The sequence below is a fragment of the Polypterus senegalus genome, chromosome 18, assembly GCF_016835505.1.
Source record: "Polypterus senegalus isolate Bchr_013 chromosome 18, ASM1683550v1, whole genome shotgun sequence".
In the NCBI taxonomy this organism is placed as follows: domain Eukaryota; kingdom Metazoa; phylum Chordata; class Cladistia; order Polypteriformes; family Polypteridae; genus Polypterus; species Polypterus senegalus.
Genome location: NC_053171.1, coordinates 5,025,202 through 5,053,096, shown reverse-complemented (window position 1 = coordinate 5,053,096; position 27,895 = coordinate 5,025,202). Strand labels below are relative to the sequence as shown.

At 45.8% G+C, this 27,895-nt stretch overlaps 1 protein-coding gene across 3 annotated transcripts in view; it reads left to right on the top strand.

Annotated features, from left to right (window-relative positions):
• prkd1 (protein kinase D1) overlaps nucleotides 1–27,895 on the top strand; it is a 266,398-nt gene that overhangs the window by 128,610 nt on the left and 109,893 nt on the right. For all 3 annotated transcript variants that reach the window (XM_039741300.1, XM_039741299.1, XM_039741301.1), the window contains exon 2: nucleotides 21,605–21,743. In XM_039741300.1, the coding sequence (XP_039597234.1) occupies nucleotides 21,605–21,743 (139 nt within the window). The remainder of the gene's footprint in view (nucleotides 1–21,604; nucleotides 21,744–27,895) is intronic.

Sequence of the window (27,895 nt, the reverse complement as noted above, 5' to 3'; positions counted from 1 at the left end):
AAAAATTAACTTACGTTAAATAATGGCAGAAACCTCGAGAGCGTGGAGATGATAGAGGATCTCTATGAGAACGTGCGTCGCGAGTCCGTCAATCAAAGCGCGCGCCGCTCAGTTGTGCGTTTACATCTTAGTGGCGCGCCTGGCGCTTTTCATTTTACTTAGAACTGTACTTTTATTTCCAATAATCCGGCCGTGATTGTATAAATGCATTTCAATGTGCAAGTTGTTTACAAAATCATAAAAAGCAAAGGCTAATATCTAACTAGTGAATAATTTTAACGAGATCTCGATAAAACAAAAGATCTTGTTTTCTCGAAATTCTGAAATAATTGTAGGCTATCTAACATTTAATGTTTAGCCTATTGATGCCACGAGAAAACAAACTTTGTTTTCTCGAGATAACAGAATAATTTTATCGAGACGTCGAGAAAACAAAACTTAACCTTTGCTCCTGGCATCAGGCTCGCTTACATTGGGACGCCTGTACAGCTGAAGCCTTGCTAACCGTCTTCTTAAATGGCGGACACTAACGTTATTATTTTCTAAACTAAGGCATAAACATATTTCAGCCTGTGTCAGCCCTTGATTGAACAAAAACGTGACGCACTGATCAATACAGTTCTGCCATTTCAAACAGGACGTGGCTTCAATAAGCTAAACATTGCACGTTAAATACAATTATTCCATAATTTCAAGAAAACAAGATATTTTATTTTATCGAGATCTTGATATAATTATTCCGTTATCTTGAGAAAACAAAGTTCGTTTTCTCGAGATCTCGATAAAATTGGTCCATTATCTTGAGGAAACAATTAAAAAATATAACGATATTGCACGTCCTCTCTCGGCTTCCGTAAATAATAACGTTAGTGTCCGTCATTTAAGAAGACGGTTAGAAAGGTTTCCGCTGTACAGGCGTCCCAATGTAAGCGAGCCTGATGCCAGGAGCAAAAGTTAAGTTTCGTTTTCTCGAGATTGCGATAAAATTATTCTGTTATCTCTAGAAAACAAATTTTCATTTTCTCAACATCTCGATAAAATTAGTCTGTTATCTCGAGGAAACAATTAAAAAAAAATTACGATATTGCACGTCCTCTCTCGGCTTCCGTAAATAATAACGTTAGTGTCCGTCATTTAAGAAGACGGTTAGAAAGGCTTCAGCTGTATGGGCGTCGCAATCTAAGCGAGCCTGATGCCAGGAGCAAAGGTTAAGTTTCGTTTTCTCGAGATTGCGAGAAAATTATTCTGTTATCTCGAGGAGACAATTAAAAAAGATAACGATATTGCAAGTCCTCTCTCGGCTTCCGTAGATATTAATGTTTTTATTCATTTTTGTTTCTTCTTTTCGTCGATCGACGCCTTTCGAAGATCGCCGCCTGGTGCGGGTGCACAGCTCGCACGCTTCGACTCTGTTCGGCTGACATGTTTTTAAAAACCTTAACTCCGAGATGTCCGTTGATTATACTTTTGAGTTCATCCTGGATTAGATGGGTCGCACAGCTTGGAAGAATTCTTCTAACTTCCAGAACACAGGACCACCAGAAAGTCCTCAGACTCCTTCATTCTTTTCACGTTTTGTGACTTGTGCTAGAATCTTTTCAATTCATTTTTTTCCCCTCATCAGGTGTCATTCAATTCCCCCAAATAACAAAACGAAAACAGGATTTTATGAATTCCCACAAATAAACTGAACATGAAAAACAAAAACTAAAAAATCCCCCCGTCCTGTAGTGATATTTACGACTACTATATTTACGAAGTTTTATCGTTCAGGAAGGGGGTATCGTGTATGTTTTTCATTCAATAAAAGGTTCCTGTGTTCAAGATACTTACCTCCGACTGGACATTCAGTCTTATGACACAAGTATGGAGACACACTTGAAATGTGGCCCTGGAGCATCCTGTTCTATTTGTCATCCCTGAGATGTTTGGGGGGTCAATTCCGTTGATTGGACTTGAAAAAGGCAGGCATACTGCAAGATACGGGCACAAGATGTGCAAGAGCCCACTACTGAAGTAAAAGGAATTGCCCGCAAAGAGGGGTGATGTACGGACCACCACTTGGCACTGTGGATTCATTTTGACTTGTGTGAGTGTTTGTGTGCAGATCCAGTTTGGGTGGCAGTATTTAAAGCGCTGGGTCATTTTAGGTTATGAAAGTCATCCACATTTCTTAGCGGGCACCATTTTAATTGCTGCAGGTGTGGGTCACTTGTGCTTCTTTGAAATGAGACCCACACGGGCCTCTAATTTAGTATGAAATCTTTAAGGTACGTCTGGTGACTGAGAATGTATTAAAAATGCCAAACGTCCACCTGTGTTCTAAGTCCACTTTACCCTGAGCAGGGACACCGGGGGTCTTCAAGTGCATCTCAGGGTGCAGATCAGGAACGGCACCTGGACAGGGTTAGGGTTAGGGGCCATTTCAGCATCGCCAGTCCATCTAACCTGATTTGGACTGTGGGAGGAAACCCATGTGGCCATGGGGAGATCGTGCAAACTCCACACAGCACCGCAGCCACCTTGTTGTGAGATAGCAGGGCCGCCACCACCGTGCCACCCAAAACGTACCACGTCACTTCCAAAACGTGCCAGTTAGTCTTTGTTTAAAATTGCAATTTTCAGAGCAAGGCCCATGGGAGTGCACCGTGGAGATGCCGTCATGTGCTGCTCGGCGCTTGTACTTCGGCGGATGAGTCGGCCGCCCACCTCTTCCGTCCTTACAAGTCCGTCCATCGTCTTTAGGCAAGCAGCTGCGTTTCTGTGTTTGCCATTTTTTTTTCTCCCTCCATTCAATGCCCTTGCAGATCCTGCCAATTGACATGCAAATGTCGCTAATGATGAGCAGTGGATTTGGAAAGGCTGTTAATTATCTTTTGGGTGAACACAAAAACTAATTTTCCAAAGGACTCCATCAATGACAACAGGAAGACAATATTTGAGGCGTAAGGCTTCCAGCGCAAATAAAGCAACGCAAAGGCCAACCAGCAGGCCGCTCAGCTGGAACGACAGTCACCCAGTGGGAGAGCTGCCATGAGGAGCGCTGGGGGTGAGGTTACTGGAGAAAAGAGCAGCAAGGCGCTATACAGCATTTATTTAGGAAATTATCTGTGCCAACTTAAACCTCAGGGTAAGCAACATTAAAGTTTGCAGCGCCTCATCTTGTAATGCATGTTGTAATAAAATGCATTACATTTGTCATTCCAACAGATGGCTCAACACAAACATTTGCAGTAATGCAATGCATTGTGTTTGTCATTCCAACTGATGACTCGTCACAAACATTACCAATGTTTTTACATGTCACATACCAAATGGCATATAACCGAAATAATAGCAACCAGACTGGCACATAACTAGAGACACCTGTCCTTTCTTAAGGTGTATAACTGATTTGTGTCCGCTCGGCAGTGACTCTCTTTTGGATGAATTCAGCATTAATGCTTGCAGGGCTCCACCTATTGGAATGTGTGTTGTAATGCAAATAGTAATAAAATGCAGTATACTTGTCATTCCAACAGGTGGCACATCACAAACATTACTAAATGGCATGTAACAGAAGCATACCAACGAGACAAACATGCAAATACACTGACATTTGTCCTTCTTTTTAAGGTGGATAAGCTGATTTGTCTCATGTTAACATGTGCAATACAACATCACTGGAACGTATAACATGGAGCAGACTTCAGCAGACGTGTGTCAAGAAACATGACTCGGGGTCTTTTATACCAACAGCAATACGTCTGCATGACACCTCACTGGGACTGGGACTACCAAGTTTTCATTCTTTTGAATTTTCTTACTTTATAGTCATCCCAGTGTGTTTTCAGACCAAAATGTGTTTATTTCTTTTATTATTTACTTACTTATCTGTATATTTATGTATTTATTTGTTTAAAGAGCTTCTGCAAAAGATGAATTACCCCCTGGGGGAAACTACAGTTCTATCTATCTGTATTTTGTAATGCATGTGGTACTAAACTGCATTGCATTCATCTTTCCAACAGATGGTGCATCACAAACATTAGCACTGCTTTTATAAATCTCATACGAAATGTCATATAAGAGAGACCTAGCAACTGGAAGGACACACAGTTCCACAGACACACACACACAGACTTGTCCTTTTTTCTTTTAAGGTGGATAATCTGATTTCTGTCTGCCTGGCAGTAACTCTCTTTTGGATGAATTCAGCATTAATGTTTACAGTGCACCATCTATTAGAATGTACGCTATAATGCATGTAGTAATAAAATGCTTTGTCTTTGTCATTCCAACAGATGGCCCATCACTAATATTGACAACGCTTTTACGTATCCCAAACCAAATGGCATATAAGAGAAACAAAGCAATCAGACCGACACACAAATGCACAGACACCTGTCCTTTGTTTAAGGTGGGTGAGCTGATTTGTGTCTGAATTCAGCATTAATGTTTGCAGGGCACTATCTATTGGAATGTATTTTGTAATGCAGGCAGTAATAAAATGCATTGTGTCTGCCATTCCAACAGATGGCACAATACAAATATTACCTGATGGCATATAACAGAAACATAACAACCAGACACACAGACACAAATACACAGACACCTGGACTTTTTTTAAGGTGGATAAGCTGATTTGTGTCTGCCTGGCAGTGACTCTCTTTTTGGAGAAATTCTGCATTAATGTTTGCAGTGCACCATCTATTGGATTGTATGTTGTAATGCATGTAATTAAAAAATGCATTATATTTATCATTCCAACAGATGGTGCAACACAAACATTTGTAGTAATAAAATGCATTGTGTCTGTCAGATGGCACAATACAAATATTACCAAATGGCATATAACAGACACACACACACAAATAAACAGGCACCTGTCCTTTTATAAGGTAGATACGCTGATTTGTGTCTGCCTGGCAATGACTCCCTGTTGGTTGAATTCAGCATTAATGTTTGCAGTGCACCATCTGTTGGAATGTATGTTGCAATGCCATCCATCCAGCCATCCATCCATCCTCATCAGGTCGCGGGGGCAGCAGCTTGAGCAGAGATGCCCAGACTTCCCTCTCCCCGGCCACTTCTTCCAGCTCTTCTGGGGGAATCCCGAGGCATTCCCAGGCCAGCCGGGAGACATAGTCCCTCCAGCGTGTCCTGGGTCTTCCCCGGGGCCTCCTCCCAGTTAGACGTGCCTGGAACACCTCACCAGGGAGGCGCCCAGGAGGCATCCTGATCAGATGCCCGAGCCACCTCATCTGACTCGTCTCGATGCGGAGGAGCAGCGGCTCTACTCTGAGCTCCTGACCCTATCATTAAGGTAAAGCCCAGACACCCTGCGGAGGAAACTCATTTCAGCCGCTTGTATTCATGATCTCGTTCTTTCGGTCACTACCCAGAGCTCATGCCCATTGGTGACGGTAGGAACGGAGATCAACCAGTAAATTGAGAGCTTTGCCTTATGGCTCAGCTCCTTTTTCACTCCGACAGACCGATGCAGAGCCCGCATCACTGAGGACGCCGCACCAATCCGCCTGTCGATTTCACGCTCCATTCATCCCTCACTCGAGAACAAGACCCTGAGATACTTGAACTCCTCCACCTGTGGCAGGATCTCGCTCCCAACCCTGAGAGGGCACTCCACCCTATTCCGGCTGAGGACCATGCTCTCGGATTTGGAGGTGCTGATTCTCATCCCAGCCGCTTCACACTCAGCTGCAAACCGATCCAGAGAGAGCTGAAGATCACGGCCTGATGAAGCAAACAGGACAACACCATCTGCAAAAAGCAGTGACCCAATCCTGAGTCCACCAAACCAGACCCCTTCAACACCCTGGCTGCACCTAGAAATTCTGTACATAAAAGTTAGGAACAGAATCGGTGACAAAGGGCAGCACTCACTGGAAACGGGTTCAATTTACTGCCAGCAATGCGGACCAGGCTCTGACACCGGTTGTACAGGGACTGAACAGCTCTTATCAGGGGGTCCGGTACCCCATACTCCTGAAGTACCCCCCACAGGATTCCCAGAGGGACATGGTCGAACGCCTTTTCCAAGTCCACAAAACACATGTAGACTGGTTGGGCAAACTCCCATGCACCCTCCAGGATTCTGCTAAGGGTGTAGAGCTGGTCCACTGTTTCACGACCAGGACGAAAACCATTCTGTTCCTCCTGAATCTGAGGTTCAACTCTCTGACGGACCCTCCTCTGCAGGACCCCCGAATAGACTTTTCCAGGGAGACTGAGGAGTGTGATCCCTCTATAGTTGGAATACACCCTCTGGTCCTCCTTCTTAAAGAGGGGGACCACCACCCCGGTCTGCCAATCCAGAGGCACTGTCCCCAATGTTCATGCGATGTTGCAGAGACGTGTCAACCAAGAGAGTCCTACAACATCCAGAGCCTTGAGGAACTCCGGGCATATCTCATCCACCCTCGGGGCCCTGCCACCAAGTTTTTTGACCACCTTGGTGACCTCAGCCCCAGAGATGGGGAAGCCCACCTCCAAGTCCCAAGGCTCTGCTTCCTCATTGCAAGGCATGTTAGTGGGATTGAGGAGGTCTTCGAAGTACTCCCCCCACCGACCCACAACGTCCCGAGTCAAGGTCAGCAGTGCACCATCCCCACCATATACGGTGTTGACACTGCACTGCTTTCCCCTCCTGAGACGCCGGACGGTGGACCAGAACTCCTCGAAGCCGTCTGAAAGTCGTTCTCCATGGCCTCTCCAAACTCCTCCCATGCCCGAGTTTTTGCCTCAGCAACCACCGAAGCTGCAATCCGTTTGGCCTGCCGGTACTTATCAGCTGCCTCCAGAGTCCCACAGGAAAAAAGGTCCTATAGGACTCCTTCTTCAGCTTGACGGCATCCCTCACCGCCGGTGTCCACCAACAGGTTCAGGGATTGGCGCCACGACAGGCACCGACCACCTTATGGCCACAGCTCCGGTCAGCCGCCTCAACAATAGAGGCACGGAACATGGCCCATTCGGACTCGATGTCCCCCACCTCCCTCAGGATGTGGTTGAAGTTCTGCCGAAGGTGGGAGTTGAAGCTACTTCTAACAGGGGACTCTGCCAGCCGTTCCCAGCAGACCCTCACAACTCATCCTCCCCCACCATCGAAGCCCACTCACCACCAGGTGGTGATCAGTTGACAGCTCCGTCCCTCTCTTCACCCGAGTGTCCAAGACATGTGGCCGCAAGTCCGACGACACGACCACAAAGTCGATCATCGACCTGAGGCCTAGGGTGTCCTGGTGCCAAGTGCACATATGAACACCCTTATGCTTGAACACGGTGTTCGTTATGGACAATCCGTGACGGGCACAGAAGTCCAATAACAAAACACCGCTCGGGTTCAGATCGGGGGGGCCATTCCTCCAATCACGCCCTTCCAGGTCTCACTGTCATTGCCCACGTGAGCACTGAAGTCTCCCAGCAGTTCAAAGGAGTCCCCAGAAGGTATGCCCTCTAGCACCCCCTTCAGAGATTTCAAAAAGGATGGGTACTCCAAACTGCTGTTCGGCGCATACATACAAACAACAGTCAGGACCCATCTCCCCACCCAAAGGCTACCCTCTCGTCTACCGGGGTGAACCCCATGAACAGGTTCCAAGTCAGGGGGGCAATAAGTATGCCCACACCCGCTCGACGCCTCTCACCTGGGGCAACTCCAGATGTTGCATTGCATGTGGTTAAATAATGCATTGCGTTTGTCATTCCAACAGATGGCGCATCACAAATATTCCCAAATGGCGTATAACAGAAACACAGCAACCAGACACACAAAAACAGAGACACCTGTCCCTTTCTTAAGGTGGATAAACTGATTTATGTCTGCCTGTCAGTGACTCTCAGTTGACGTTAATGTTTGCCGTGCAGGGTGTCTGTGGCATACGTTTGTTGCCTTTTACTTTTTGTTAATTGCTCTGCATTTTATAAAGCTTTCCCTGTGAGATTTGTGCCAGCTCCATCTGGAGTTAGACATGGTGAGACATTTTCAAGAGAGTTTGTTTTCTTTGTTTCTTTTATTTTTCACTTAGGTGCACGTCTGGGATGAGGCAGATAACAAGCATCCACAGTAAACACACAGCGCTGTAGGGACAGGGAAAGCTGAACCGAGGTCTCCAATGGTAGGAAGCAGGAGCGCTAAGTACTGCGCCACCTGACTCTTGGGCTTATTTTAATAATTGTACAAAAACAACCAAATCAATGAAGAGTAATCAGAACTGAAAGGAGACTTGCAGACGGGGCAGACTGGGACAGGGCAGGCAGTAATCACTCCCTCGTTCCTCGTGTTCACTTCGTCCCTGCTTATCTGCTTATCCACCAGCCTTGGACAGACGAGACCACCTGATGTGTTTATGTAATTGTGCCAGCTGACAAACGTCCCATTCAGTTCTGGAATTGTCTGGACTGATGGTTAACGGCGACTGAGCAGAATCAATACATGGTGACACAACATGGCACTGGGGGATCGATGGACTGGTCCTCACTGTGACACCCAATTGATTACAGAGGGGGCTCGTCACACAACAGCAGAAGTAAACTTGTAGCGAACTCCGACTTTTGTGCTTGATGTGGTTACCAACACATTTTGGTAGCAATGGTGCGGCTATGCTTGTAAAATGAGGGAGGAATGGAGTTAATAATAATAATAATAATGATAATGATAATAAATTCTATTTATATAGCGCCTTTCCCATGCTCAAAGTGCTTAGTTAGGCCAGCAGCTAAGACCTCCTGTACTGTGCATGACACCCCACCACCTGAATATCAAAGAAACACGCCAGGGAAATGTCAAGAAAAGTTTGATCTGCCACACTAAGTACAGACACCATGACAAGCCCCTGCCTGACATTGCGTTGGTCCTCCTCATGGAGACTTGGACTCTGAAGGCGTCCATGCAAGGTGGAGCCTCCACGGATCGGACTTGTCAGGTGGAGGCCAAGTCAATGCCCTTGAATTCTTTCTCACGTTCCTCAAACCCTTCCTGAACCATTTTGGCAGTGTGGCATGGCGCGTTCCATCCCACTGCCAATGGGGAATGCTATTGCCATGCAGGGGTGGACGTGGTCGGCAACCATCTTGCAGTGATATTTCAGTTCTGAAATCAATTGTAGTTTTAGTTTTTATTTTATTTTATAAAATTCATTTTTATTTCGTTCTAGTTTTTAGTGGAGTCAACAATTTTTATTTTTTATTTAGTTCTGTGTTTAAAATTTTAGCTTTTATTGTATTTAGTTTATTTAGTCTATGGGGGGATAACTCTGCTCTCTGTGCCGGGTAAGGGTCGTCCTCAATAGCATCCATGATCACCTGCTCACCTACCAGCAACTGGAGCAGTCGGGTTTTACGCCTAAGAAGTCGACCATCGACCACATCCTGGCACTGAGGGTTCTCATGGAGCGCAAACGCGAATATCAGTAGAGTTTCTTTGCAGACTTTGTCGATTTTCATAAAGCGTTCGACTCGGTTGATCGAGCTGCCCTGTGGGGCATCATGAGGGTTCGCGGGATCCCCTCGAGGTTGCTGGATATCATGGCCGGCCTGTCCACTGGTACTGTGAGTTCTGTGCTGAGTGGAGGCAGGACCTCTGCGTTTTTCCCAGTTGATTCTGGGGTTCATCAGCGATGTGTTCGGCTACTCCTCTGTTCAATGCTTGTATGGACTGGGTGTTGGGGGGTCATGGGGTCCAGTGGCTTTGGGACATCTGTTGGTGAAGAGAGATTCACGGATCTTGACTTTACTGACGATGCTGTGATCTTCAAAGGAGGCTCTGATCGGGCCTCTCAAGAGACTGAGTGAGGAGTCGGAGTGTCTGGGCTTGTGAGTGTCCTGATAAAAACCAACAGCCAGGCCTTTAATGACCTCTTGGGCACGGCCATCAGCGTGAGAGTGTCGACCTCGTTGAGAGGTACCTCGGCTGTGACGTTCATGTGACTCTGGTGACTCTTCCTATGAAGTCAGTAGACAGATTGGGAAAGCATGGGGGCTCATGAGGTCACTGGAAAGGGGTGCGTGGCGCTCCTAATATCTATGAAAAAGTCTTTAGAGTCCTGGTGCTTCCTGTCTTGCTACACGTATATGGTTGCGAGACATGGACGCTATCCAGTGACCTCAGATGAAGACTGGACTTCAGTGTGTCTCCGGAAAATCCTTGGGTACCGTTGGTTTGACTTTGTGTTGCTCATGGAGTCCCGAAGGAGGCACATGACCTGCATTGCGAGGGAGCGTCAGTTACGACACTACGGCCATGTGGCGCGTTTCCCCAAGGGTGATCTGGCTCATAAGATCCTCATTTCTGGGGACCCAAGTGGCTGGACCAGGCCAAGGGGGTCGCCCACATAATACCTGGCTGCAGCAGATAGAGGGTCATTTCCGGAGGGTGGGACTGGACCGTGTGTCTGCCTGGGGGATTGCCAACCGGGATCCCAAGTTGTTTCACCGTGTATTGGGTGTGCCAACACGCTGTACCAGTGCCTGCTCCCTGACTTGACTTGACTTTTTTATATAATATTAGTACAATTTTAGTTTTTTTTTTCTGTTACAGGACCACAGATGCTGGCCTACACATATTTCAATGCAAGTTATGTTTCAATCAACAAAATACCCTCACAGTTCATAATGCCGTTAAACTGTCAATGATCAAACAGATGAAGTGACCTAATGAGTGTAGTCGGCAAGATCAAATGTTTCAACCCAAGACACCGGTCTGTACAAGCACGTTGCTGTCAATCTTTAAACAAGCACACATTTCGAGAGATCTGTTCATGTTGCAATGATGTCATTGGCACAGACAGCCACACGGTGAAAATATTCGCTCGACATGTGCCTGTAATGTTGGTGCTCAGACGAGGTCTCCGGCCACTGGCGCCAGAAGATGGTATGTTGACGATTTCTGCTGCCAATACTGAAGGGCAGTGATATGCGGTGAGGTTCATGGCTGGTGACTCAGATTTACAAATATATGAACCTCCATCCAGCAGGGGGCGCTAGCTCCCTTGTTGGAATAAGTTCTTTTGTAATTCTAGGATGTTACATAACCCAAAACTATATAGATATAATATTAAAAGGCGATACACCTCCCTTAGTAAGAAATCCCATAGGAGAAATAACAGCTTTGTTTAATAACGATTTACGAGGCATAACAGGCGGAGGAAGCCAATAACAAGACTTTTCACCGAAGTGGGAACTCGACGTATACAGTCTGACATTTTCTTCGCTGCGCTGAAAGGATTTTCAGGATCGGATGACGTTATCTCCCATCCATCCGTCAGCTTCAAAGGTGTGCCGGGCAATGTGCCAAGGCTTTATACTCTTTCTTCATGTGCAGGCCCCCCACTTAGTAAATCATGCCATTCCAAACAAGGAAAAGAAGATCCCATATCATGCTGATCAAGGTTATTATAGTTAACGAAAACTAAAATCAAAACTGGAACTGTTATGAAAAAAACATTTTCGTAAACTGAAATAAAATAATTAACAAAACTGAAATGAAAAGCTAAAACTTAACGAAACTATTAAAGTAGCTGGAAAAACTTCTTCTTCTTCTTTTGGTTGCTCCTGGTAGGGGTCACCACAGCGGATCATCTTCTTCCAGATCTTTCTGTCCTCGACATCTTGCTCTGTTACACCCATCACCTGCATGTCCTCTCTCACCAGCTTCGCTTAGGCCTTCCTCTTCTCCTCTTCCCTGGCAGCTCTATCCCTAGTACCCTTCTCCCAATATACCCCTCATCTCTCCTCTGCACATGTCCAAACCAACGCCATCTCGCCTCTCTCAATTTGTCTCCCAACCTGAGCTGACCCTCTAATGTCCTCATTTCTAATCCTCGTCACACTCAATGCCAATCTTCACATCTTTAACTCTGCCACCTCCAGCTCTGTCTCCTGTGCCACCGTCTCCAGCCCACATGACATCGCTGGTCTCACTACCGTCCTGTAGACCTTCCCTGTCACTCTTGCTGATACCCGTCTGTCACCAATCACTCCTGACACTCTTCTCCACCCACTCCTCCCTGCCTGCCTGCACTCTCTTCTTCACCTCTCTAGTAGCTGGAAAGACTAACTGAAATAAAATAATAATTCACTAAAATATTTTTAGTTTCCGTTTTTGAATGAATATCCTTGCCGTTAGTCTTTAACCGCTATGACTTTTAACTCTAAAACAGAAAGTCATCCACCACGAGCCCCCTGCATGTATTCCTCCAGTGAACGGCGGCTGTTCACACAGCATTTGAGGTGACAGAGCGAGCTGAATGTGGGCGCATAAAGCGTGTGAAACAGAAAGCGATTTACGTGAACCCCTTCTTGGCATCTGTTGTATATAAAGATGTCCTTTAAATGTCTGAAATCAGAAAGTGCTGGTCAACAAAACGTTTACCATAAGGACATAAAAATCCCGAGTGAGTAACGTCTCCGTTTATTTCTCAGGTGACTGCTTTTTGTTGACAGCATTTCACCTGCCACTTCGCACAGCAGAAATCGTTTTTTACTTTCTCATATACGAAGTGTACAGAGCGTACAGTAATCATGAAAAAGTTTGGCCTCGATATTTTGATGAATCTTGATATTATAGACCGCCCTGAGTCCAAAAATACCGTTTATTGGAATTATCTGTGTGTCTGCGTGTGTGTGTGTAAAGACGACTCAGTAATCCCTCACTATATCGTGCTTCGACTTTCGCGGCTTCACTCTATCTCGGATTTTATATGTAAGCGTATTTAAATATATAACGTGGATTTTTCGCTGCTTCGTGGGTTTCTGCGGACAATGGGTCTTTTTACTTCTGTTACATGCTTCCTCAGTTGGTTTGCCCAGTTGATTTCATACAAGGGACGCTATTGGCAAATGGCTGAGAAGCTACCCAATCAGAGCACGCAGTGAAGTTCCAGGGTGCTGATTGGCTCAGAGACGGAGCGCAGAATTCAATTTCGTTTTGGGATAACCAGGAATTCTCGCCTCGCTAATTCAGCATCAACGTGTTTCACTGTGTAAAGAGTTAACTTTCGTCAATGAGCTGCTCGATGCCCACTCCGAGACGCTGAGCGACGAAGATCTGACCGAGATGACCAAGTCACCGAGTGAGGACTCAGCACAGGAAGAAGACGCCGGCCTAACTCTCGAGCGTCTCGCGACCATTCTACTAACGGCAAAAGATCTCCGGATATCGGTTGAAGAATGGGACCCGCAATTGATTCGTTCTTTGCAATGTAGAAATGCTGTTGACGGCGCCACGGAAGTGTATGCAAACCTATTTACACAAATGAAAAAGCAGCACCAGCAACTGCCCGTCACGATGTTCCTTACCTGCAAAATACCGCCGAGTATGCCATCCATGGAAGAAGAAACTCCAGACGACGACGGCGATGCCACACAGTCACCTGAAGAGACTCCTATAGAAGAGCTATGACGCTCTCCTCTTAAAATGATCGGACAAGTCATCATAACTCATTTTCCACGTACTGAGTACATGTACGTACGTTTAGCGTCACTGTACACACATTTTACTGTATACAATTTTTCTTGCATTGTACGTATTTATTGCTGGTGGCCCGTCTGTCATAATGACGGTAACATACGTGATATCGGAGACGTTTAAAATAACATTACGGTTTTACTGTATATAAACAGTGTGATTACATACAGAATGTGAACGAATCTTACCTAATATCTAAGAGAACATAAAGGGGTTGTGCTGTATAACTGTGCGGGAAATGTTTATAAGAGAGTTGATAAGGGCTTCAAATATATCAAAATAACCAGACAAACATACGGCTTTTACTTTCACCTTTCGCGGGGGGTTCTGGAGCGCAATCCACACGAACGAGGAGGGATCACTGAAACTCAAAAACGCAACGAGCTAGATGGATGAAATTCGGCATGTGGATGTGACACCTAAATTGTAGGCCTGTAGTAACTTTTGGGCCAAATCCATCACCTGGAAGTGCGGCACTTTACCTGAACACTCAATACTCCATTTTATTTTTATTCATGCAGCTGCAGAGTTTGTTTTATTCAACTTTACTTTTATAATAATTGTTCATCCATCTGTTATCCAACCTGCTATATCCTAACTACAGGGTCACGGGGGTCTGCCGGAGTCAATCCCAGCCAGCACAGGGCACAAGGCAGAAAACAAACCCAGGGCAGGGTGCCAGCCCACCGCAGGGCACACACACACACACACAATTTAGGATCTCCAATGCACTTCACCTGCATGTCTTTGGACTGTGGGAGGAAACCCACGCAGACACGGGGAGAACATGCAAACTCCACGCAGGGGAGGACCCGGGAAGTGAACCCTTAAGGGTCTCCTAACTGCAAGGCAGCAAGGCTACCCACTGCGCCACCGTGCCACCCGCTGTAGACGTTTAGAGTTAAAAACCCTCAAACCTTAAAATTCACCTAAATTTCATTACAAATTGGCCAATTTTGTGCAATAAAAGAAAAAGATAAAAAGTGCCAACAGTCAACACAGACTAGTTCTGCACAAATGACATAGAAAATATTTTAAAAATGATAGAATTGTGTGAAGTTGTTTATATTCGGTATCTGTTTTCGATTTCGCTTGGTTTTATCAGACAAAAACAAAACCAGATGATAAACCAAGTAGTGTTCCCTACAGATTTTATTTTTTATTTTTTCTCCAGCCGTCTGGAGTTTTTTTGTTTTTTCTGTCCCCCCTGGCCATTGAACCTTACTCGTCTTCGATGTTAATTAATGTTGATTTATTTTGTTTTATAATTGTGTCTTTCATTTTTCTATTCTTTAATATGTAAAGCACTTTGAGCTACTGTTTGTATGAAAATGTGCTATAGAAATAAATGTTGTTGTTGTTGTGTAGTAAGCTTCCGCTAACGTTAAACTTGTAACCGAATCCATCAAGTGTACAGTTCTAATTGTGACACAAAACTAAACTCCATAGTAGCTCCATGCCATGATTACTAAAGCTAACACTGAAACTAACAGATATAAAAATAAAACAGAAATGTCTTTATGAAATAAAATCTAAACTAAAACTAAAAATACACCCGTCCATTATCCAATCCACTATTTCCTAACTAGAGGGTCATGGGGGTCTGCTGGAGCCAATCCCAGGGTGCAAGGCAGGAAACAAACCCCGGGCAGGGCGCCAGCCCACCACAGGGCACACACACACACACACCAAGCACAATTTAGGATCGCCAATCCACCTGACCTGCGTGTCTTTGGACTGTCGGAGGAAACCCACGCAGACACGGGGAGAACATGCAAACTCCATGCAGGAATGAACCCAGGTCTCCTAACTGCGAGGCAGCAGCGCTACCCACTGTGCCACCATGCCACCCCTAAAAACACACGATGAAGGAAAACTAAACTGAATTTCCAAGTAAGGTCAGAAAAAATATAGAGATAAAAACAAATATAAAAAGGCAAAACTAGAATAACCTTGACGCCGACTCATGTTGCACGTTGCCCATTTTCGCAGTTGTCCCTTTCATGTCTTCTAAAGCTTGCCTAGCAGTTCTAAATGATGAGCCCCGTGTGCTAAATCTGGCCTTGTGTTAGCTGGACATGTGAGAAGAAGCACATTTCTGAAGTATCTTTTGTACAAAGCACAGTGACATATAAACTTATTACAGAACCCCAAAGAGTCTCTTATTCGCCGTCCGACCGCCTACTGGTTGTGTTTCATTTCTCATCAGCATTCTTTTCACACACACAGATAGGTGAGGCGCATATTTGAAAGAACGTGACATCAGGACTGGACTGGGTCTCAAAACCTTCAATGAGGTCGAGGTCTTTGTAGGGACGTGGATGTTTTCATTTCCAAATAAATGAGGTATAGGGTTAAATGCAATTTCTTAAAAAGATGGTTGAATTTTCCATCGATTTCATCACATGGGTTTTCATTTGAAATGTGTCACTGTATGTGTGGCTGTATATTTTGATGATGCCCCAGTCTAATCCAGACTTAAGCATGTCTGCCAATAGTGCATTCCCAAATTAAAAGGTAGTGTTGTTGGGTGTATCTCAGTATAATCAAAAATGTGAAAATATTCATAAAAACTTTAGGGGGGGTGGGGGGCGCCACAAAAACCATGAAAAAATCGGGCATAAATTGTAAAAAAGGTTGAGAAACACAGCTTTAGGGTAAGGGGGGTCTCAATAATCCCTGCAGCACCCTCTGGCGGTCCCCAAGGAGCCCAACAGGGCTGTAGCGAACTCCAACTCCCAGCATGCCCGGCGTGTATCCGTGGAGACCGTGGCAACCCAAGGGGTGCTGCCAACCCATGGTTCTGGGGAGTCAGAGCCCTGCCCTTCATAAACTACCACCACCCGTTCTTCCATTCGGGATGCGTCCCCGCCAGGCAAGAACACCAGCCACCTCTTATAGTGCCAGCGCTACAAACCTGTGGCACATTCCTCATGGCATCTAGATAAAGAAGGAGTGAAGATGGTGGGTGTCTGGTGATAACTCACAAGGTAATCAGAGAATCCCGCTGTTATGAGCTTCTGTGATGCCCAGGTTGCCCGCAGCTGGCATTACATCCTTGAACCTGTGGCACTGATAGTCATGATCTGAGATGGACTATGGAGAATGAGGACACCTCACCACAAGACTGCTGTGAGTGCTTTGTGCTTTTTTAATTCCGGGCACTCAAAGGGCAAACAGTGCAGTGCAAAGTAAATGCGTGAAATCGATAAATAATTAAAATTAAAAAGTGCTTTGGCGAAGATGAAAGGCTGCAATGAATGAGCTCCTTCAATTTTGTTAAAAATTCAAGAATAAAGCAAGGCAGACATCGGGTTTCCTCGTCTTTCTCTCCTGCCAGCCCAGTACGTCTTTCTCCCTTGTCTCGCCCGCCCACCATACTAGGTGAGTCACGTGTCACCCCAACATGACAAAGCATCCCTAAGGTCAGTCACGAAACAGACCCTGTGTGCCCGACTAGTCTGCACTTAAGAATAGCGCTGCGTGTCGTGACCGACGTTGTAGGCGTTAGATGTCCTACATCACGAGTGCTGCGGGTTGCGGTCCGACCCCTCTGCAGTTTACCCTTCTTAGCAGACTGAGACGCTGGCAACTGCCATCACAGGGGTACTCAGAGCCTCCTGATGTCAGTCCAACAGGACCCCTATGGCACTCAATCACTCCTGCATGGCATGCTCAGTGGGAGCAACCCACCCCTGGAGCGCCATTCCTCTCATTGGACCACTGCCCGCTCTGCCTCCTCACCACCCCGCATGCTCACACTCCTGAGCCCTTCTCCTACCAGCAGCCATACTACCTGAACTTCACAAGATGTCATCCGCTTGAAGCTAATCCTGTTCAGGACCGACCACCTCTTGGATGGAAGATCATTGAGGAAAAGCTGGGGTTGCTACGGGAAAAGGGGTTGATGAGGCCAACAGGTGGCGCTTACCCTGTGGTCTGTGTGTGGATCCCAATGTCCCAATACAGTGACAGGGGACACTGTGCTGGAAACATGGCATCGTCCTTTGGATGAGATGTGAAACTGAGGTCCTTATTCTCTGTGGACATAAAAGATCCCTGGGCATCCTTCGTAAAGAGTGGGGTGTAACCTGTTGTTTAAGCGAAAATACCCCCCCACTGCCTCATCCAGTCTACCCCCTAATAATCCAGTGTCCCTAACTGGCTAGCCGTCTCACCATCCATCCATCCATTATCCAACCCGCTATATCTTAACTACAGGGTCACGGGGGTCTGCTGGAGCCAATCCCAGCCAACACAGGGCACAAGGCAGGAAACAAACCCCAGGCAGGGTGCCAGCCCACTGCAGCTGTCTCACCACTTAACTAGTTAATAGCTCATGTGTGATGAGCGCACTGCCGCAAAACTGGTTGACCAGTCTCCTCTGTTCCTCATTTCCCCTCCGACTAACTCCTCTCGTTCGATCTCTCCACTGGGCTTCCTGTTGGTGCAAGGATCCAAGTTGATACTCTCGGCTTGCTCGACAGTTCCCTGAGCAGTTCTCCTCCTTAATTATCCAAATCCTTTGTCTCTCCTCATGTCCCTTCAAGATGTCCCCTTCTGCTTTTGCCTGTCTACTGACCATCTCTCCACTCGCCAGATGTGCTTCTCCATTCTGGAATCAAAACCGTGGAGTGATCTCCTGTTGTCCAGTCGAACATCACCCGGCTTACTCGGGTTTAGGCGTCTTTTGTGAACGTGTCGTTTCATGACATATTTTGGATTTGCTTGGTGTCTCCTCTACAGGACGGCTGCTGTTGTACTGACAAAGACTTGGGGATACTGAAGTGTGTCTTGCTGTCTCAGTCCTGTTGGTGACAGAACTATGTGGTCGTTCTGCTCCCTTCTGCTCACCTTCTTCATTGTATTCTCTGTCACTTTGATGGTTGCACCTTCATTCTTGCATTATAGTAATAATAATAATAATAATAATAATAATAATAATAATAATAATAATAAAACCACAGAAGAGCCTGATAAAAGCCTCGAGCACAGGAAAGGCACTATATGATAGATAGATAGATAGATAGATAAAAAGGCGCTATATAATAGATAGATAGATAGATAGATAGATAGATAGATAGATAGATAGATAGATAGATAGATAAAAAGGCGCTATATAATAGATAGATAGATAGATAGAGCCTGCCTTCCTCACCAGTTTGTCCCTCTTGTTTATGCTGCCTCCCCAGCACACCACTGTGTAGAAGAGGGCGCTCATCACAACCGTCTGGTAGAACATCTGTAGCATCTTATTGCAGATGTTGAAGGACGCCAGCCTTCTAATGAAGTATAGTCGGCTCTGTCCTCTCTTGCACAGAGCATCAGTATTGGCAGTCCAGTCCAGTTTATCATCCAGCTGCACTCCCAGGTATTTATAGGTCTGCACCCTCTGCCCAGTCACCTCTGATGATCACGGGGTCCATGAGGGGCCTGGTCCTCCTAAAATCCACCACCAGCTCCTTGGTTTTGCTGGTGTTCAGTTGTAGGTGGTTTGAGTCACACCATTTAATAAAGTCCTTGATTAGGTTCCTTTACTCCTCCTCCTGCCCACTCCTGATGCAGTCCACCATAGCAGTGTCATCAGTGAACTTTTGCACGTGGCAGGACTCCGAGTTGTATTGAAAGTCTGATGTATGTTGGCTGAACAGGACCGGTGAAAGTCCAGTCCTCTGCGGTGCTCCTGTGCTGCTGACCACAATGTCAGACCTGCAGTTCCCGAGATGCACATATTGAGGTCTGTCTGTGAGATAATAAAATGTATTACTATCCAGCCATCCATCCATCCATTATCCAACCCGCTATATCCTAACTAATGGGTCACGATGGTCTGCTGGAGCCAATCCCAGCCAACACAGGGCACAAGGCAGGAAACAAACCCCAGGCAGGGTGCCAGCCCACCGCAGGTATTACTATTATGATTAAAAGAATAACACCCGCCATTATGAATTGGTTTTGTTTTACGTTTCCCTTTCCATTTTTTCAAGCTTTTATTCGGGATTTCTGTACTGTAGTCAAGTAAGGACCAACAAGTCCAAGTGATAAATGTGTAAGTGCCAACCCCGGTTATTCTGCTGTTTAATCGAAGCAAACCTGAAAACCAACGAAGAGCTGGTACGGTACAGAATCAGATGTCAAACAGGCACCAAAAACAGAGGTCCGCTCAGAGCTTGGTGCGTTTGTTCCTCTGAGCTCCGTCCTGTGGTGTGCGCTGATCACAGAGCGACGCCTCCTTCTGGCGACCCCGTGACTTATAGGCGGGAGACAGGAAGGGGTGGAGTCAGCTGCTCTCACTTCTGTCTTATCAGCACCGTAGAGGCAAAGGAAGAGGACGTGATTAACGCTGGCGCGAGTGGCATTACGTACCTCAGAGGGTGGCACACATGACAGTATGTTTAGACACTTTGACATTTTTCTTAATAGATAAATAGTTAAACCTTAGACAGTGAGAAGGCAGGCTGAAGTGCTGAGTGTCTGTTGTATAATCTGGGATAGGCTCCAGCGCCATACCTCCCCACAAACACACACACACAGACCCTGCTCAGAACAAAGCGGGTTAGAAAATAACTGACTGCCCCAAACCACTAGGGGTCACCATTGAGCCAATATGAAGACACACTTAGTGCCGCTCACAGAGTTAACATAGAAGGTTGTAATGTCATTGTCACTATTCTGTCACACTGCTTCTGATACAAATCATTTTTTCTGTCATTTTAAAATGTGTTTAAGGAAAGTTTTCACCCTGAAGAATAAACTTCTACTTTGTTTTTGGAATAGTTCTTAGCCGCCATTTTGTTTCATTACCATGTTGGCTCATCCTACCTTTTTCTGATTCATTCTCCCTTGGATGTACAGTTATAGGGAATTGAAACCCACTTATACTAGTGGCTTATAGACTTACAGGGTTGTGAGAGACTGGCATCCCAGCTGGAGCTGAACTGGGATCCTTACCTGGCAGGGATGCCAATATCATGGAAGGACAGAGGAAGACCATTCATTCAGGGCATTGTCTCCCCCAACACACTAGGTGGCAGCCTCCCTGGGTTTTAGTTACCACTATGGAGTCCCACAGGGCATATTGGGAACTGTAGTTCTCTTGGGTCAGCCCAGTTGGGTTCTGTAGGTGCCACCAGGGGGCACTGAGGGGATTCATAAGCCCTACTTTGTACATACCCTGAAGTACTCTTGAGCTGCAGTTTCGGGTTTTGCATTAAAGGAGAGACCTGCTTCAGTACGGGGAGCCAGAGTGAGGAAGAGGAAGACAAAGCTTGGCGAAGGAGCGGAGGAGAGACGAGAGAAGTGCTGCCTGATTAAATTCGATGTTTTTTGATGCCCTGTGTAAAGGTTTGAAAAGGATTTAAAACACCTTGAAACACACACACTCACAGTAGAACTTGTGTGTGTGCCGTTGTGTTGTGAGTTTGAGGCGCAGTGGTGGTCCCAGGGTCCTTGCAGTGTCTAACACATCATTATGCCACTTGTCACCTTGCACTGGGGGCTATCAATATCATTAGTGAGCAGAACCTCCTCACATCAAACTGTCTGAGTGTCACACACCATTAACAGACCAGTTTAGCAGGTCCATATTGGGGGGGCATTCTCTTGCAGTTTTTCGCCTGCCACTTTTTCTGCGTGCTTTTAAATTACACTCCAAGTATTCGCTGATGAGAGGCGAACTCCTCTGCGTTCTCATCCTTTACATGATTATAGTTTTGTTTCCTCAGGCCAGGAGTTTCTAAACGGCTCCCCTCTCCCAAATGGCTTTTATAGAGCTAAGGCCTGTTTGTGAGCGTAGGCCCCAGCCCAGTGTTTGTGTTTTAGGCCTTGTCCTAATCGCCATATCCTCTGGCCCCTTTCTTGAGAATTTTTATACTTGTGAGTCCCGGGATTACAACATGTTCATAATGGTGACGGTATTTTTATATAATAACAATATATCTGTGTGGGCGTTCTTCAATCATCTGTCTTTCTCTTATGCTGCTGGCATTTATTTTTTAATAGTATTTTAATGCGTATGGGTTTTTCTTGCTTCCATGCTTTTGCTGTCATCCATCATCATTCTGAGTTACTGACATTTATTTTATTAACGTCTAAGCAATATGCCTCAGTAATAATCTTTTTCTCTCCCTCTTCCAGTTCCCAGAATGTGGCTTTTATGGGATGTATGATAAGATCCTCCTGTTCCGTCACGACCCGAGCTCGGACAACATCCTGCAGCTGGTGAAGTCGGCCACCGACATCCAAGAGGGAGACCTGGTCGAGGTCGTCTTGTCAGGTGACCTTTTTTTTACCGTATCGCCCACGATGGCTCCCACTTGACGTGACCACCCAAGCCTTTCTGTGTGTTTTCTCTGGGGTGGTCTTATAACTGCATTGTGTCTGGTGAAGGAGTTCGACTCCTGGAGAGCCGCCTGTTGTGATTCGTTGTGTTGATTCATTTTTAACCATTTTATCGCAGAGGTCTCGTATTTTTAAAATTGGAGGTTTGAGTCCAAAATCAGTTTTGTTTGAGCATCTCTAGAATTTTGCCACTACATCATTTTGTGTTCTAGCAAATGCCACCATATTGCCAACCTGTTGCCATGTCAGAAAGTGACATGTGATGGCATTGATAGTGTTTTAATCAGTATGCTGCTGCTGGAGTAGGTGAATTTCCCATTGGGATTAATAAAGTATCTATTTATGTAATCCTGCCAACTACGCCTATCTATCTATCTATCTATCTATCTATCTATCTATCTATCTATCTATCTATCTATCTATCTATCTATCTATTGTGATAAAGGCACTATATAGCACCCGACCCAGCACAGACTGATGCAGAAGCACGTGTAAAAATCACACAGGCTTTTATTTTCTCTTCAGCCATGGGACACGTCTTCCCCGTGTCCCACAGGCCCAACACAGTCCTAAAAGCACGTTACACAACACCAACAACTCTCCACTGTGCACCACCACTCCTCCCAGGCAACCTCGTCCTCTTCCTCCCGATTCTGGCCCCTTAGTGGTGGAGGCTGGCCCGTTTTATAGCCCACCCGGAAGTGTTCCAGGTGCTTGACCACCTGCTCCCAATTGCACCTCCGGGTGGGGCTCAAGACTCGTCCAGCCAGGTTCTTGAGTCTCGGCAGCACCCCCTAGCGACCACCCCAGCTCCCAACCAGGCTGTGGAGGACTCCATGTCCCATGGAGCTACGCGGGAGACTGGGGAATCAACATCGGCCAGGGAGGCTGCCACCAAGTGTCCCGGGGGAGGTAATGAGCTGTCCTTTGTGGCTCCCACAGAACATATGCAGTAGGGGTGCCCCGGCCGGGCATGGGACCTGGCTGCCTATCTATCTATCTATCTATCTATCTATCTATCTATCTATCTATCTATCTATCTATCTATCTATCTATCATATAGTGCCTTTCACTCTATCTATCTATTCTATCTATCTATCTATCTATCTATCTATCTATCTATCTATCTATCTATCTATCTATCTATCTATCATATAGTGCCTTTCACTCTATCTATCTATCTATCTATCTATCTATCTATCTATCTATCTATCTATCTATCTATCTATCTATCTATCTATATATCTATCTATTATATAGTGCCTTTCCTATCTATCTATCTATCTATCTATCTATCTATCTATCTATCTATCTATCTATCTATCTATCTATCTATCTATCTATCTATCAAGATTGTGGATGACTCCATTTTAGACTGTGCTCTCTTCCACTTGAGGGGGGTCCTGACTTTGCAACACTCCTTCTGCTGTGATGCAGGGCAGTAACGTTGGCACAGGGTAGTCAAACTCAAGGTAAACTTGGCCATGGTCCTTTTTTTAAAGCAGTACGCTTCATCAGGGTTCAAAACATATTACAGAAGACCCTCAATGAGGGATAGTTTTCTCAAAGACCCCCCTCCTGCAGTGTTTCTCAGCTTTCCTGGTGTTGTAGCCCACTTTATGCCACGTTTGCATCTTTGAGCGCTGTGGAAGGCGTTTGAGTCACCCTTGGTGAATCGAGTGCAATCATCGGACCCTCCGTGTGACACACAACTATTATAAACAACAGCAAATTGTGGCCCACCGACTGCAGCGGCTGAGAAGCACTGCCCTATAGGATGCGTTTCATACGTTCATTGTTTCAAATTGTAAACGTGAACAAGACAAGATTTAGGGACTGCGAGGGTAACTCCTTTCAATTAACCAATGAAAAGCAATGAATAGAAAATTAAAAATAACGAGACACGAGTCAAAGATAAAGTCCCGGAGATGCTATGATGATGGCAGGTGAAGCCTTTATCCTTAACATGCTGTGGACGCCAGGGGGCGCTCCAGCTCCTCAGGCACCGTACACCAGCAGGCTTAGACACAAGTTGAAAGGCAAAAGAGTCTCACTTTCATGGGAAACTCTTTCTTATAAGCGTTTCCCAGCACAGCCGCACGTATAAGTTATCCACCATCGCTATTAGGACTCTTTTGTTCTTTCTCTCTCTGCCATTGGTCATTGCCTCCTCCTCTCCAGCCGATTCTGGCTCATTGGTTTTAGGCAGGCAGCTCCTTTTATGTAATGCTTCTGGTGATATGATGCTGTAGCTCCGAAGTAGTTCCAGGTGAGGTTGGAGCCCAACGGAGTAGCAACTCCCACAACCCACAGCTCCCCCTGTCGGCCCGCATGGGAGCCAGCAAGGCTCTCTCCAGGGACTACAATACCCAGCATGCAGTGTGGGCACCCATGCAAGTCCTGGGTTCGCTGCCATCCAGTGTCCTGAGGGGAGACAAAGCCCTGTTTAAGTTGTCTCCCCATGTCCTTCCACCTCAAGGGCATGCCGGCCGGTACGTGGGTCCTTGCATCTTACACTTCTTACCTACACAGCTGATTACAGGGGGACACTATTAGTGGACAGTTTCCCACGTCCTTGTAACTCCCTAATAAACGGGACCCTCGAGTCAGGACATTTTCTCGTTTTCATTTTTGCTCCTGCTGCTGCCAGCTCATATCGGTTCTAAGCATTGCTGAAAGCTGGTCAAGACTGGGTCACATAAACTGCTTTAATTTCAATTTACAATTCCTCTAGAACACAGTTAGCATCAAGCATTACTCTACACAACAGATTCAGTCAAAGGCGACGTCACATTCGACTGACAGAAATGATTCTGTTGATTGGGCACCCATTGTTAGGGCACATGATGGGTATTATGGGTGTGTCCTCAGAGGTCGTGACCCGCATGTGATGTAAAAGGTCTATCCGCACTGAAGAGTGGCACCCGGATTCCCCCAATCTTGACGCTAACATTGGTTTCTTCAGACCGGAGAATCTCATTTCCCAGAGTCCCTTGGTTGCCTTTTACGTAAACTCCAAGTGAGACTGCAAGTGTTGTCCGTCTTTGACTGAGGACAGCCTTCTGCTTGACCACTTTAATTGTAAAGCCCAGATCAGTGGAGTGTGACAGAGAGGGTTGTCCTTCTGGAAGTTTCTCCCAGACCACTGCACTCTTGGGGTCTTTCAGTGCTGCAGCTTTCCCTTCCCCAGATCTGTGCCTTCGGTCTCTGACCTCTGCAGGCAATTCATGGCTTGGTCATCGTCAACAGCTGGACCTTCTATAGACAGATGTGTGCCTTCCCTAATCCTTCAGCCAGTCGTTTTCTAACCTTTTTAGTCTTGAGCAGAGTCGCAGGGGTCTGCTGGAGCAAATCCCAAACCGGTGCAATCAACTGACCACAGATGGACTCCAAACATCTCGACGATTATCAATATAAGAGGATGCACCCAAGTGAAAGCGTTTTGGTGTTTTTCCTATGTTTGTAGTTCACCACCATAATCACTAGGGGGCAACACACAGGCTCTCACCGTTGTCTCTTACGTCTGTAGTGTAACACTTTAAACGCTAGGGCACAGGCGTCCAACACCAGGCCTGGAGGGCCGCAGCAGCTACAGGTTTTCATTCTAACCCGTTTCCTAATCAGTGACCTGTTTTCACTGCTAATTCACATTTTAATAGCCCTGTTAGAAGGATTCAGTCCTCTGAATTGATTTGTTTCCTCATTAAAATGCAGCCAAACAGAAATGAGACATGAAACGAGCCAACAGATGACCAGGTAAACTAGGGCTTCAAACTCCAACCAGTTTCTTAATGAGAAGCCAATTCTTGCTGTTAATTAAACTCGTTATTTAATTCCACGACTTGTTGCTGCTCTCGTTCTGCCACAGCAGACATTTCCAAAACTGTTCATTTTCTGTTTTTCATAAGAACATCGTCAAAGTGTTTTGGTGAGTTGAGAGATCAACCTTACTGAGACCTTCACCTTTCTTTATTTTCAGATATTGTGCGATGTGGCGGCTTGTTTTGTGTCTCATTGTTTGGCTGCTAGTTAAGGAAAAAGAAACAACTAAAGGGCCTGAGTCAAGTTAATTAAAAGAAGTAATTAGCAGCAAAAACTGGTCACTGATTAAGAAGATGGTTAGAATGAAAACCTGCAGCCACTGCGGCCCTCCAGGACTGGAGTTCGACACCCCTGTGCTAGGGAGTGCTTACTGGCTGAGAGTGCCTCTCTTATTTTTGTAGCTTACCACTTTCACCACTAGAGGTCCACAGAGGCTAGGAATGCTACAGTTCATCACCTTACCACTAGGGGGTACTCACTGCCTCTTTGTTGTTTTTCATATGCCTGCAGTTTAACATGTTAGCCACTAGGGGGGGTTGCCGGATAGGAGCACATCTCTTATGTCTGTACTTTAAAATCTTAACCGCTAGGACTCACTGGCTGTGAGGGCTTCTCATATGTCTGTAGTTTCACACTTTCACCACTAGGGGTCCTTACTGACTAGGAGTGCATTTTTATTTCAATAGTCAATTATGGCGCTTTTCCACTGCATAGTACGGCACAGCACGGTTCAGTACAGCTCACCTTGGTTCGGCTCAGTTCGGCTCGGTTTGCGTTTCGACTGCAGTTTAGTACCGCTTTAGAGTGGGTGGGATTATTCACGTGTCGTTATAGTTGCGCCGCCTCTACTGCCGTGACACCGTGGAACTTTTACAACAACACGCAGACAACGACAACACTTTAGCTCGACGATGCGCAAGGGTAAGCATCTAAAAAAAGCACATCACTAGCTAACTTTTATCACTGTTGCAAAGCATAAAATGAACTTAACTGCCAGTGTAACATTAAAATGTTGATTCTGTATATTACAGATCTTCCACATTTTGCGAAAAAGTCGCCGCAACAGACCATCTGTTTGGACATTTAACCGTGCTTCAGAGTGGTGGGATGTGATTGGTTTACAAACACTCAGTGGCTGGAGAACTTTCGAATGTCTGAAGAAACAATCATCCACTTATGTAACAAACTGCGTCCAGCGATGGAGAGACGGGACACAAACTTCTGCGTGTGTGTACCTTTAAAGAAAAGAATAGCCAGTGACGCAGTAATGACGATTTTCTCCGGCCAATCAGTGACCAGCAGAGTTTACACGTCATGTTTTGGTAACGGTTCGGCGCTTGGAACCTCGGCTGAGGTGGTACTAAAAAAAGGACCAGGTACCAGGTACTGTTCCCAGTGGAAAACCCCCCAAAAGTGAGCTGAACTGAACCGTGTCGTGCCGTACTATGCAGTGGAAAAGCGCCATTATATAGTGTAACACTTTAGCCACAAGAAGACTTTACTGGCTCTTTGTGGTTTTCTTAGGTGTACACTTCACCACCTTAACCATGCGGGGGCCTCACTGGCTCTTGGTGTTTCTTGTATATCTACAGTTACACACTTTAGCCACTGGAGACTTCCTGGCTCTTAAAATTCTTCTTATATTTATCATTTACTGTACCTCTTTGACCACTAGGAGCACTCACTAGTGCTTGATATCTTTCTTATGTTTGTAGTTCACCATCTTAACCATGAGATGGCGCTCAATGGTTCCTGACGTTTTCCCTGGCCTCTTTAGCTTGTGATGTTTAGTTCACCACACCAACCACTAGGGGTGCTCACCGTTTTTTTGTCATTTTTCTGTTGTTTCTAGTTTACCCCTTTAACCACTAGCTGGGACTCCCTAAGCTTTTGTTGCTTGTCATATGTTTGTAGTTTACCACCTTAACCACTAGAGTGTGCTCACTGGCTCTTGGTGCTTTTGTAATGTCTGTAATTTAGCACTTTCACCACTAGGGGGTCTTCACTGACTAGGAGTGTTTTTCTTACTTGTGCAGTTTAACACTTTCACTACAAGAAGACTTCACTGGCTCGTGGTGTTTAGTGTCAGTTTATAGTTCACCACCCTATCCACTAGGGGGTGCTCACTGCTTCTTGGCACATGTTTCTATTGTTTCACTTTATCCACGGGGGCCTCAATGGCTCTTATAGTTCTATATGTATAGTTCACTCTTTGAACCACTAGGGGGAACTCTTTTGTTGTTTTTCTTAAATTTATAGCTCATC